The sequence below is a fragment of the Dermacentor andersoni genome, chromosome 1 (genome assembly GCF_023375885.2).
Source record: "Dermacentor andersoni chromosome 1, qqDerAnde1_hic_scaffold, whole genome shotgun sequence".
NCBI lineage: Eukaryota > Metazoa > Arthropoda > Arachnida > Ixodida > Ixodidae > Dermacentor > Dermacentor andersoni.
Genome location: NC_092814.1, coordinates 172,935,115 through 172,949,389, shown reverse-complemented (window position 1 = coordinate 172,949,389; position 14,275 = coordinate 172,935,115). Strand labels below are relative to the sequence as shown.

The following is a 14,275-nucleotide window of genomic DNA, read 5'->3' as shown; positions in this document are numbered from 1 at the left end:
AAATCTAGACCCCCTTCAATGTGGTTTCAGGGAAGGCATGTCGACAATAGACCACCTTGTTCGCATTGAGGAATATATTAGAGATGCTTTTAACATAAACAGTTCTTTCTCTCAGTATTTCTAGACCTACAGAAAGCTCACAATGCGACATGGTGCTTTCGAATTAGAGAACTTTCCGCGGAGTGTCCGAGTTAACATGCGAGATACAATTGAAAGTTATCTGTCCAACTGCACATTTTGCGTAAGAGTGGGCAGAGCTTTGTCTAGGCCATTCTTCAAAGAGACTGGTGTGCCGCAAGGGGGCGTGCTTAGTTGCGCACTCTTTATTGCAAAAACCAATTCCCTGCATACACTTACTCAATGTACAATTATTTTATTCTGTTCATGTTGACGCTGTGCAGATAGACTTCAAATCGTGCAATATTGGCATCTGCAAACGACAAGTGCAGCTAGCAATAAACAAATTGTCCAGATGAGCAGATGAAAATAGGCTTAAAATAAACAATAAAAGTAGCTGTGTACTCGTCTCAAAAAAAAAGAGGGCAGGTAACACTATTTCCAGGTATTGTGAGCAAGGAAGATCAGCAAACATATATCCCTAGGAATCATTTTAGACTCAAAGCTGACATTTATTCCCCATATTAAAAATCCGAAGACAAAATGTCTGAAAACAATGAACCACTTAAAGCTTTGGTTGTGCACAACATGGGGTTATGATCGAAAATGCCTCCTGAACTTGTAAAGAGCCTTGCCCACTCTCACCTTGACTGTGGTGCTATATTCTGCAATTCTGCAATGCCAAGTGCACTAAAAATTTTAGACCCTGTTCATCATTTAGGTATCCGCCTCGCAACTGGTGCCTTCAGGACAAGTCCTGTAGAAAGCCTCTATGTAGAATCAAACAAGTGGTCACTCCATCTATAGAGATTATATTCCAGCTTCACATACTATGTGAAAGTACATTTGAATCCTGAACATCTTTGTTACAAAACTGTAAATGATGTGTCCTGTGCCTTACTATTTAATAATCGGCCCACAGCGAGGGAGCCCTTCTCACTACATGTGAAGAAGCTGAGTGAACAAATGGGTGTCCAACTCCTAGAACATTGTCTAATACCTCCAGCAAAGCTCCTACTGCCATGGCAGTGGCAACTTGTAGAATGTGACGCATCGTTTATCGAAGTCGCAAAGCACACCCCAGAGGCACACACCGAATGCACTTCCTTGAACTTCAGGCAAGGTACTCATGCCCGGAGTATTACACTGACCCATCAAAGTCACAGGCTAGCATGTCCTTTGCAGAACTCGGAACATCCTTTTCTGAATCTGATGTGCTGCACCCGAAAACGAGCATCTTTACAGCTGAAGCATGTGCAGTACTATCGGTTGTGAAACATCGGGAAAACAAATAAGTAGAGCCTCATTCATATGGTTTGGGGGGGGAAACGCGAGAAAAACGTACTAACCGGGAAAACGTACGATCCGAAGTAACTGATGCCGGTGTCACACGTACGCTTCCGATCGTGATCGGGGGTTGCTACACGGTCATTTGCGATCGCGATCCTGCAAGATCCGGATCTGGGCGATCGCGATCAGGCCCCTTGATTGCGATCGCAGGCTGACGTCTGCGCCCTCTAGCGCAGTATTCTGAAAACGCTAAAGTGAAGCCAGCTCAATAAAAAATGTTTAAAAATCTTTTCCCAGCAATAATAAGCTGTAAAATTGAACTATTGTCCAAATTTAACCATATTTTGCAAATCTGAATTTGTAGCTAATAGATTACGCAGTTCTGAGAGTTTCTGACGATCAGCAGACGATAACTCGATCCGGATCGTTGGACCGTGTAGCAGCGACCATTGTTGATCGAGAAATTTGATCCGGATCAGTCCTGATCGCGATCAGAAGTGTACGTGTGGCACCGGTATAAAAAAAAAAAATTTGACAAACTCAACTATTGTTGACATCCACGTAACGCGAAGCGTCGCACGGATCGTTGCGGCACGAGGCTCCGACACGCGTTATGCTGGCGGGGCTCCGGCGACCCGAGACGCGTTTTGTTTTTGTATTGCGTGGCGTTTTAAGAGGGCGACAGGAAACCGAAATGGGATCGAGCTGGTGGGCGTCGACGGATGCCGCCGAAGCGAAACGCGATGCCCACATCGCGTCGCCCGCAGCAGGGAGCGGCGGCGTTTGGATTATCGCCTACTAAAAGCGTGCAGTACGCTACCAGTGGCACTGCGCACCACGCGCTGTAAAACAGATAGGTGAAGATGCTTATCGCAATAGGTTTGGCTGCGATAGCTTTGCATGCGGCATGCGACGACGCGGGCAGAGATTTGCTGGTACCAGAATAAGAAACCGTGCGCGCCTCACGCCTTTTCCTGTTCGCATGGGATCTATAGCGGCCGGAAAACGCATGCCATCGCAGTCTGCAGCAGGGAACGGGTCGCGTTTCGGTTATCTCCAAAAGCGTGCGCTACGCTTCCGACGGCACCACGCGCTGTGAAACAGATAGGCGAAGATGCTTATCGGTGATACCGGTGAATGGTGATAGCTGTGAATGCCGCGTGCGACGACCCTGGTGAGGTTTGCTGGTACCGAAATGTGAAACTGAGTGCGCGCCGGCGTTTTCACGTGAGACGGGCGGGCAAGTATTGCGGTGAAGCTGCCGCAGCTGGCAGCTATATACTGTTCTCGATCGCCCGTGCGCGTCGCGCATCTTCTCGTTTACATGGCATCTAGCGGCCGGAAAACGTATCATACGATCGCAGTTTGGCGACGTACTGAACGTTGGTGCCGAAAAATCTATTTTTCTGGGAACGTATGAACCGGTAAACAATGAGTGTAACTCTATTTGGCAATTCTTTGTGTTCTCGATTGCGAACGTTGGCGCCGGGAAAACATACGTAACGGGAACATATGGACGAGGTTCTATTGTATACATAAAGCCATTATATTCACAGACTCTCTAAGTGTTGTGGATCTTTAAACTAATATTATTTGCTTTTGCTGAACGCATAGAGTAACTTTTGCGGCGAAGTATTTCTGAAATAGTCCAACTTCAAATGCATTTCTCGACTTCGATAAAAAAGAGGCCCTCTTTTTCAGCCAACAACTGCATGGCGTGGAGGGCATAAACGGGAACACCAGCTTGTGTATAATATAGTACTTGGTCAAGGCTGGCCTGCCGTATCATTGGTCTGCGGGTTTGCATGTTCTTTTCTTTTCTGTAAAAGTAAAAATGCTGTACTAAATTTTCTTTATTCACTTCTGTGCACAGCATCCATGTCTAGCCAGCATGTCACAATATGCTGGGTTCCTGGGCATAGTATAGCAGTAGTAGAAAAGATTAGAGGCATCGAAGGCAATATGTTGGCTGACAAAACCGCCACACCAGTAGCAACAAAAGCCAGCAACTCTGTATCTTTCCCTGCCATAGACTTGAAGCCTTTCTTATGGAAGATACTGGCAGCACTCATGGGGCTCTGAAATACCTACTAAACTGCATGTTATTAAGCCACAGTTAGGAAATTGGTCACCCATAACGAAAACACAACGAACTGAGGTCATCATTGTGTCGACTAAGAATCGGGCATACATAGAGCACACACTTGTGCCAGCTGACCAGCGATAACCTCCCTATCTGTGGTAAATGCGGTGCAATGTTCACTGTCCTACACGCAACTGGAGTGTCATAAAGTAGCTAAAAGAAAAAAAAACTTTTTACCATACTGTCGTCAGCAAATTCCACTTCATCCAGCAATGCTCCTTGGCGATGACCCGCATTTTGATAGCAAATATTCTAACTTTTTAAATGATCCTTCATTTACTACACGTTATACACACAAGTGATACATGGCACAGCCTCTTATCGGAGGCTGCTGCGATTGTAGCATTTAGAGCATGTGCTTCCCTGCCCTTGCGTACAAGGGCCTGGGTGAGGCATTAGTGCTATCTTTATATTCTTGCATTTTAATCTTGCACTCACTTTGCAACATATATTTAATGTTTATAGCTCACCTCGCATGTCATAGTTTTAATACATATACAGTATATTTTACGCATTTTACAGTGACTACTTTAGGCCACTATACAGGCAAGTTACATCTACACCATTTGTCATTGAACACACCATCGAATACCTCATACCCATTCCTGGCGCTCCTTGGCCATTATTGGCCCTTGTGCCATAAAACCCCATACATCATCAGCATGCAGCCAAAGATATTTAAAGCTTACTTCAAGCTTTGTCGTCAGCCTTATATTTAATTCCAGCAGTCCAAAATCCTGGAGGGTGAAAAGTGCTTCACTATACACAGCTGGAGTCCCAGTAATATAGTGAGATGCATAGTGCACAGCCCAGAGCCAACTTAAGAGAAGTTTTAGCTCGAGGTTTCTTATTTAAATATATGGGAATGGAGAAGTCATTTTATATCGACTTTGATAAGATTTACTAATGAGATTTGCTAAATTTAGGCTGTCAGTTTTTTAAATTTAATAAAATTGTGTAAGATTAGAAAATTTCAAAAAGTGAGGCTGGAGTTTACAACTCTAACTCGGCAATTAAAAATGATACCAGAATTCTGCTAGCTGCATCTAATAATACATCTAAAGCAAGCAAATTATACGTATTATACGCCACTGTGAAATATAACACAATTATGTAATACTTTCGAAAAACCTTCATAAACATTGTAACACGTTCACGTAAGCTGTAAGTTCTATTTAATTTTTCAGCATTAGATGCTCTAACAGATGCACTTTACATAACTGTGATATCCGTTTCTGGTGCAGAGTTACAGATTTGTAAACTTCATGCTTCAATTTTATGTATTTTTTAACTTTCCGATGCTTGGCAATGTGTGTAAAAAATTCCAGGCCCTAAATCAAAATTCTGCTTTCTACAGTCACTAGAATTAAAATTTCTCTGAAATGCAATAAACTTCATTCAAATCATTCAATGGATTGTTTCATAAAAGCATTTCAGCGTTTTGCATGTAGTTGAATGGGCGGCATCAGAGTTGGCCTCAAGCTAAAGATTCCTCTGAACTGCATGCAATTTCAGCTCTAGACTTCTGACAAAGGGCACACATTTATTGCTTGCATTGCACAGCTCACATTAAAGAGATGTTAAAGTGAAATTCTATTTTTCATATATGTCGTAGACAATGTAATATAGGTCACTGCATCACAGTTTTGCCATGTATTTATAGAAATCAAAAATAAAGCAGGCACACGTGGTGACCTGATGACTGCGTATGTGAACTGCTGTGCACCACAAGTTAGAAACATGCATGCACTTAATTAGTTGACACTCATTTTTATTGGTTCTGCCAAAATTTGTTGCACCCTGGACCTTAAATGGTACCATGAATTCACTCGCCAGGATTAGAATTTGAAACCAGGTAATGATAGCCTGGGGACCATAGCACAGAGGAATGGGAATGTGCACATTATTCTGCTTTCATGCGTACTGGAGCAGAGTCATTTGCAAGCTGGTGTCCTTTATGGCCTCCAGAAACAACACATCTGCAAAAGCTATCTACTACCTGAAAACTTCATACAAGGAAAGATTGATAAGCTGGGTGTGCAGCAGTATCTTGTGTGCTTTTGTCTGCCTCCATTTAGGGAGGCACTAAGCTGGCCAAGCCATCATATCCAGGCCAAATTGAATGAATCATACAGCTTTGGCAACTTTTATATTCGCCTTCAGTCCCCCAGAATACCTCACTCGTTATTTATAGATTACATCAGAAGCACAGGAACTTCAGATTGCCGCTCTTTTATATGAAGTTTTTCAAGAAATATGCAAAATGAGCCTAAACTTGCCAATTGTAGAGTAAAAGACTGGAAGCAAGTACACATGTGATCTTGCAACTGCATTGTTGGCAACTGTATTTTTGACTTGTAAAAGCTGCCCATGTTTGTGATGCATAAATGCTTTGTGCATCGTTGTGCACACATTTATGATGTATTACTACCACAATTGTGTAAAAATTGTTGACTCATTGTGCTAGATGTTGACTGTAAAAAAAGCATATTGATACTGTATTACAATAAAGCTAGTGTTATATATTGGATAAGTGTCCATTCTCCCATCCCACACCCTGCCACCACCTTCAAGAAGGCACATTTTGTTCAATAGCTCCAGAGCTGTGCTTGTGTTTAAACAAAGCATAGACAGCTGTTGAAATTTATATTTAATAAACAAAAATACACATGGACAACATACCATATTTTTGCAAATATCATCCCAGCGTGTCATTATGGACAAGTTGGAAGAGATGCAAGAGCAGCATCAGCAAAGCCAGCGAATCGGAGATTACCCACCCCTTCTGGCATCAACACAATAAACCTACGGACTCATCAAAAGTGCCATGAACTTGTCTGGATATAGCATATACTAGGCATCGCCATGCTGCCCAAGCCAGGGTCAGCATGAGAGGTTAAAATGGCCTGCATTCATGGCTAAATGACCCCTCACATTATATGCTCCTGTCCAACATATGGGAAGCTAGCTCCCTTCTCACTAGCAGGTCTATGACAATATTTTTACCTGATCCCTTCGAAGTCTTGAAGTCATTCCCTAAATAATAGCCATTTTTACTGTTGCTACTAGTAATGCAAGTTTTCTTTGATTATTTTCCACCTTGAGAATATGCCTCATGTTAGTATATGAAGAAGCATGCTTCAAATATAAAATTTTTTTAGCTTGCACCTCAACGGACACTGAAGCCAATGCCATGTACACAGCCAGAAAGAGCTGTAGAAAAAGGTAATGCAGATGGTGAGGGAAAAAAAAAGTTCACAAAAGGGCACACTTGTGATCATACCTTTGCCACTCATGCAATCATATACTTGGAAAATACAGACGCTTAGTACTGAGTGTACTATACACATGCAAGCACAGATGCATCACCAGTGGCAGTAGTGGTCTCCACATTGCAAAGGTGACAGAGGTCCTCGTACTGCAGGAACATCTCACAAGCATGTGGCAGGTGGTAGGTCAGCAAGTTCACGTAGTGATGAGTGAACACATGCACTGCACTCACTAGGAACAGATTTGAAAACGAGCAACAGCGGTTTGCTGGGTGTATATAAACAGATTCTCTTTGAGGTGCACTTGCAGCCACATTCTTATCCTGTAACTCACTGCAAAGTATACTAATCAGCAGTGGATGAAAAAGGGAAGCCTTGGCCTGGAGCTAACGTTTCAACAAGGGGACTTTTTTTTCGCCAGGGCTCCTTGTCAAGTTATTTGGCAACCCTCCTCATCGAAACGTTGGCTATAGGCTAATGATTCCAGGTCGAGACTTCCATTGTTAGCTTAGTGTTGGTCAATTTTATTATCCATCCCTTTGTCCTGCACATGGAGGGAGGAAAAAGTTAGGAGAGAGCATTATGTCGCACAGCCAGTGTTGGCAAGCGAACGCTCCGTGAAGCAGCCCTTTGCTCAGTGGTGGCCCAACACGTGACCTCTTGCATCGAAATCACGGAGCAAGAATCGAGATGTTGAGACGTTTGGTTCCCAGTAGCTATGCCAGTAGTTTTTATTCAGTGTGCGCTTGTTCGGCTGTCATGCCGTGGCTCTGCCTGCAGAGCAGGAACACTAAAACCAACCGCACACGTTGATGTGCGATCACATGTTGGGCCAACAGGTTTAGCTTCATTCACGTTGGACAATGCTCCCTCCTAGCTTTTCCCTTCCTCCATGGTCCTTCAGAAAGTATGCTAAGCACAGAACATAAAACACATCCTGCATGGAGTAGATAAAGCCTTGCCTTTATGCACGAAGCTTACTAATTCAGCTATTGCTATATGACACAAAGACACTGAGCTCAATAACAACATTCTGACTTTTTGCAGCCTTGAGTCATTTATCATATTAAGCAATTCACTTGGAAGTTCTCGGTTTTGTTTTGTTTGTTACTTCTCGCTCATTCTGCTTCTCAATGTTTCGATATGGGCTTCGTATTCACTGTACCATTTGCAGAATACACTGTCTTGGCCTCATATCAATTTTCTCACAGCTTCTGTACAGGCTTTATCTTCACCTTACCTTCAATTACTCTATCTTTGGAATTTCTGCACTTAATCTCTCCAGATCTTTGACTCTTTCCCTCTGAAATCTTATCTCCGCATCTCTTCTTGTTCACCCATGGTAGCCACTTAAATTCGGGGGAAATAAGCATGACATTACATGTTAAGGACCAAACTAGTTTCCCAAGGATTAACTGCTTGTCGCAGTAAAAAATTGGACCCCATTTCTGCTCTTCTGGGATACAGGCTACTACAATGGGCTGATTAGTGGTCCAGGTCAACTTATTGAACGTAAACTTATATCTGTGGACATCTGTATATAAATAGGTCTGCTATACACAAACAGTATGCGAGAAAGTTCGCTTAGTGCCTTTCTCATACTTCCGGTTACAGTAAACCATATGTCAGAAACAATGGTTATTTGAAATTGACACATAAAGCATCGCTAAATGTGATCTACACAATACCACTAAACACCAAGTGCCAGTCAGTAAAAATTAATAGGTAATTGCAGCATGTCTGCATAATACAGTATTAATTTGAATGTCTTGATGCATAATAACTTAACGACAATTTTACTTCATTGATGCTTTGATGAACATTACCACCTGGCTCAGATATCCTTAAAGGGCTCTTGCAACATGTTTTGAAGTTAGTTTACCCATTTTCTTCCTTAACACTTGATGCCACTGAAACGGCAAGGAATCTACGATTTCGCTTAACAGGTTGTTTGTCCTTCCTTGTTGCCTTGTGAAATTCTAATGTCCTTTATGATGAGGTGGCATAAACCACCAACAAATGATCATTGGCTGGATTATTTCAAACATCATACATGAGCAGAATGATTGGTAAATTGCACAACTAAATGTAAGATAGTGCAGCTCAAATAACTAACCAAGTAAGGAAGCATGGCAAGCTTGGCGCCTAAAACCACCCATAGGATGCTTACCCACTTTAGATAAAAAAAGCAAAAGTGCAGCATGATTTGTAAATGGCCAGCCTTCACTGGCTGATAGCCACAGGTTCCATTGTAGTTGGAGTGACAGAAAGAGAAGAAAAGCTTTGAAGAAGTCAAAGGGCATCATATTGCCTTTCATAATTACGTTCGTATACAGCACTTCAGAAAAGGTTTTGTAGGATAAGATTCACGAGGTGGGTCCCTACCATACCTGAGACATGTTTAAACTTGTAAAATGTGTCGCAAGACCCCTTCAAAGAATCCATGGTGGTAGGTAGCGCAAAATTAACAGGGACACAGGAGCAATGAAGCACAAGCGCCAACTTCAACTGAACGTTGATGCAAAAAGGAATTGCATATAAATATGAAGAAGAAATAAATCCACAGACAAGTTATAATGCCATGTGTCAGACGAAAAGCACCATTCATCTAATTCTGTTTTGTATGCCCTCTAGATATCTAAATTCTTTGCTTGTATATGGATTTCTTTCTTTCCTTCTTAATATATACTGATATGTAAGCGCCTTTTGCATTAAAGTTCAGTGAAAGTTAGCGCTTCTGCTTTGTATTTCTGTGTCCCCGTTAATTTTGCACTACCTGCCACCATGGATTTGTACCAACTAGCCCGATCAAGTTGCCCTTCAAAGGAGATTAAACCATTCGAACTCATTAAATTTTAATGCTACTTTAGCCAAAGAACAGCTTTGTTTTACTTAGGTGTGCACATAAATATTTACACTATCAAATTAACACTTTTCATCTCTCTCAACTTAATTGCATTCATTATGATCTTAGAGCTGAAGTCTCACATAATTTTACCGCAGCCGCCAACTTTACAATGCAGTAGAGTGGGAGGAACTTTAGACGATTTTTTAAGGCACCAAGGAAGCAATTTTTATTCCATTAAAGAATGTAATGTGGACACAAGTCTAAAACAGTGCAAAAATACAGTTACAGCTTTCTGTTTTGCCATTTTCAAGGCTTGTGGCTTGCCAAAAATTCAGAGTAACACCATCTCAGGCTTCGCTCCCCCTGTCAGTCAATTCTAATGAGAACTCACAGACACAAACATAAGATACCTGTAACTCATTTCAATTCAAGTTTCTCCCCAATTATCAAAATGTCACCTTCTTTTTAAAATAAAGATCAATTTAGGAACAGCTATATACCATGAGCAGGAAAGAACAGTGACACTGCAGCGTGTGCGAGTTCAAAAAATGAAGGGGATCCTTTACTTATACACATGGGCATACGTTAAAATTCATTTGATAATAAACAAGCTGTAGGTAAACTCAAATGAAGGCATACCAAAAGACCAGTAATCTCTGCAAATTTTGCAAAGTGCAAATTTTGACCTTCTAAGCCGAGTACTATAATGCATAACTATGTAAATGCAAAAGAATGACAAACAATGTTAGCAGTGAAAAAAGAGAGAGAGAGCGGGGGAACAGAGAGTGTGTAATCTACCTGATAACCGGCTTTACAGATATGTGCTGTGATTGACAGATGACTTTAAAAATAAGATTATATTGCAATTCCATTCAGATGTAAAATTTCTAAATAATTCATGGACACAAAATTTTATGAGACGGCTAGGTTACTACTGGGCATGCTGCTGTAAAAACTGTTTGTACCAGTATTTTGCAGAGGCAATTTTTCATTAACTGTAGGTCATTTGTGAAGACCACGAAGCTAGCCTCTGGCAAAAAATAAGTTACAATTATGTTATCTGCCACTTAGCAAGGTACATCGTTATCTTTAGATATTATTAAAAATTTGATATTCCTTTTCATTCACCATGTACTATGGCAAACAAAAATGCCCAGGGCATGCTAGCAGTATCTGAACTGCATTGTTGTGCCATCTGCTGGGTTTAATACTATCCAAGGGTACATGTTCCTCATACTGTGCTTGAAGCCTGGATTACTGTTGTTCAGCAATGTGGTGCTTGACCTTGAACACAGTGCAAGGTACCACTAAGCAGCAACATGATGACGGGTGCATGCTAGGAAGCCAAGGTATGTCATTTCAACTAAAAATGGCATTTTGGTGTTTTATGAGCCAAAACCACAATTTGATTATGAGGCATGCTGTAATTGGGGATTCCAGATTAATTTTGACCACCTGGGTTTCTTTAATCTGCACCCAATGCACAGTACATGAATGCCATAGCCAGTGAGCCACCTCGGCAGGTTGCATGTCACTTTCGTAAAATTTATTCCAAACTTAGCCAAGCTATTAAAAGCATTTTGCTGTGAAAGGAATGCTGTAGGCATGCTACCCTTCGCCATGAAGCTTGAAGTGCCTGCTTGGCAGCACACATGGCTACTCTCAATGGCCAGCAACGTACCTGTAGCTGGTTGGCACGCCAACGACCATAACAGTGTGTCGATTTAGTTAGTCACAAGCATCATGTCGCAGAACAGCATGAAAACACAAATATGCACAGTAGAATGTGCACTGTTTCACTTGCACATCCCGGGTGTACTCATGTTCACAATTGTGTCATCCCCTTAAATTTAAATATGAAAAGGAAAAAGATTCATCATTACACTTAATTACATGGGAGTGTGACATGCAATCACATTATAGCCAGTTTCTAGGCACCGCCCCCTTTTTATTTCCATTTTGCACTAAGTGGCCATAGGTTTTATGGTATGAAATTGTTCAGTATGAACTGACAAGCCTAGCAACATGTACTACTAAGCATGGTGTAGTCCCAAACATACATTTTGGCGCCTGAGTTAATCCACTGAAGATGCATAGAACCTGGAAAGGCAGCAACACATTCTAGTCGTTAATGACTCGTTCATGTTTGAATTTGCACTGACAGTGTCTACGTCACTGCTGTTGAACACGAGCAATGGCTGTCCTGAGCACTGCTGCCGTGAAGGCCACGTCAGCCTCGGTGATGCACATTGGTGGCTTGATCCTCAACACCTGCGTGAAAACCAGAGATCATTACATGTGCATGGGCCACTTATTATAGCTCTGTAAGGCTGAAGAATTTTGCTGTCAATATACAATCGGTTCATGTTAATTAAAGCTTCTTGAGATCACATTTCTGTTTAATTATTAGAAGTAAGTGATAGTTGATTTACATGCAAAACATATTCTTGTGCTTCCTTCTGTGCAGCTCCAAATAATATCAGGTACATGTAAACATGGGCAGTGTGATCCAGCACGTACTTGCCATATGCACGGTAGCTTCTTTATATCAAGCCTAGGCAAGTATATTGAATTTTAGCCTATATTTAACAGCAGAAATATTTCCTTGAATATCTCAGATATCATTTAAAAGCATTTAGCAACATCATGGCCATATACTGAACTCCATCAGCTGACAGATACAGTATATTTCAAAATATGCAGTGCCATGTCCGCATAAAGTGCTCTTTCTCTCAGCATGCACACCCAGTGTTCTGGCCTAAATATGCATCTGTTGCATGTGCATGCTCAGTGCTCTAAAAACTGTTGAAAATTCTGAGGCTCATTCACATTGAATAATAACCACAGCTGTGTCAGACCTATAATAATAGTCATAGAGTTGCTCCAACGGTGAGCAACAAGCTGTGTGGCATCGGTGGCTTTCAATCTCCACGAACGAGCTTGAAAAGTTCAATGGTGATAGCTTTCAGTGGCCATAGAGGGTGGATGTGGGATATATGGGCAGTACTTTTACACCCACACACAGCTGCACTGCTCAAAACTGTTGTTTATGGTCCTTAGAGGCAATGATCTGGTAACTGAATTTTACTGCAATGGCAGCAAATTATGATAGACGGGCGGAGGGGTCGACTAGATGTCATATTAGCATATATTTATGCATCAAATTATCATTACGTGCATCAAATGATTTTGCAATTATTTTGTCATTTGCCATATCAGTTGTAATATAATTGTAATATAAGATAGGTAAATTTTGAACACAAGTCATTTATTTATGTTTGTTTGGTTGACAATGCATTTATGCTGTGGTATAACCTCTGTACATCCCTGCTGTTGCATTATCCTGGATAGTACATCATACATCCCAGTCCTGATGCGAAGGCCATAGACTCGCAACTTTCTGACTTTTAAGCTTTCCTGGCTATTGCAGTTCTGAAATAACTTTTTGTTTTTTCATCCCATACACACACATAAAAAAAAAAATTGTATCAGCGAGGTTCTACTGTACCTTGACTATGCAGTGCAGTGTTAATATCTTCTCTTAGGGACATTTGGCTGCTGTCATGTTACTTTGGCACTAGTCTGCCTTGAAGCTCAAAGATTACATTGATCCAAAGCCATGTTTGATGTTTGAATTAACTGGTTTCAATATGCTTTGAGGGTATAGTGAGTCAAGCAAATTGTTGACATTTATTTGAATTAACCCAATGTTTTTCTAATTATAACAAGATGACTGTACTGATTTTACTTTCCATGAGCTTCACATTCTTATTTTCATATGATAAGACGTAAGCACAGTCTGCAGAAATTTTTAACATCGACCACTTCCAGTGGCAGCCTAAGACGAATAAATTCTCCACACCATTGCTGTTCTTGTCAGCAATAAAGTACACTTGGCTATGTTCCTGCTTAGTCCAAGTTTTGACTCGTCACATCATCATGGATTAGCATTTCTGCAAATGTAGCCAGTAATGGGGGCACAAAGCCACCTCAAAATACATCTGACAACTAATATGCATGTTTTGAATGCATGTCTTCAATAGCCAAAACCTTATGTGTCTGTTTTAGCAGCTTTATTAGTGGAGTTGTTTAGGCAAGAAATGCTTGCTTTGCCAGACTTCGTAATATTGACCAACCTCATGAAGTATTGGCAAGCACCATTTGGCAATGATCATCAAGTGACAGGTAAAAGCAAAGGAAAGCATAAAGAAAATTTTCTGTACGACCTCGAGCTTGGAATTAAATGAACAACCTGCAAGTTTCCAGATACAGTTAAACCTCAATATAACGAACTTCAATAGCGCGAAATTCTCGATATAAAAAGTATTTAACTTTTCATAACCTCTTGTCCACATGTATTTAGAACCTCAGTATAACAAAGTGTGTTTGTATGCAATTTCTATGTAACGAGAAAATGCCGAGACAATAAATGGAAACTTCCGCGGTCGCAGATAGTCAAATTATTTAATTACAAGCGGCTGCTAGCAAATGCACCTCTCAAATTGCGCGCCGCGCAACAAGAGCGACCGCCAAAGTGGAGCCGCATCATGTTCCGTATAAAGTTCAAGTGCGATAAGATCCTATTGCGCCCCCGCACACTGTGCGTTT

General features: G+C 41.2%; 1 protein-coding gene across 6 annotated transcripts in view; it reads right to left on the bottom strand.

Moving 5' to 3' along the window:
• The window catches only part of LOC126547302 (alanine--glyoxylate aminotransferase 2, mitochondrial), a 62,488-nt gene that overhangs the window by 2,136 nt on the left and 46,077 nt on the right, over positions 1-14,275 (bottom strand). For 5 of the 6 annotated variants that reach the window (XM_055062773.2, XM_055062774.2, XM_055062771.2 and 2 more), the window contains one exon: positions 6,180-11,938. In XM_055062773.2, the coding sequence (XP_054918748.1) occupies positions 11,840-11,938 (99 nt within the window). In that variant the 3' untranslated portion in view covers positions 6,180-11,839. Of the gene's footprint in view, positions 1-6,179; positions 11,939-14,275 lie in introns of those variants that run through there. The other variant, XM_055062772.2, reaches the window with a different exon arrangement.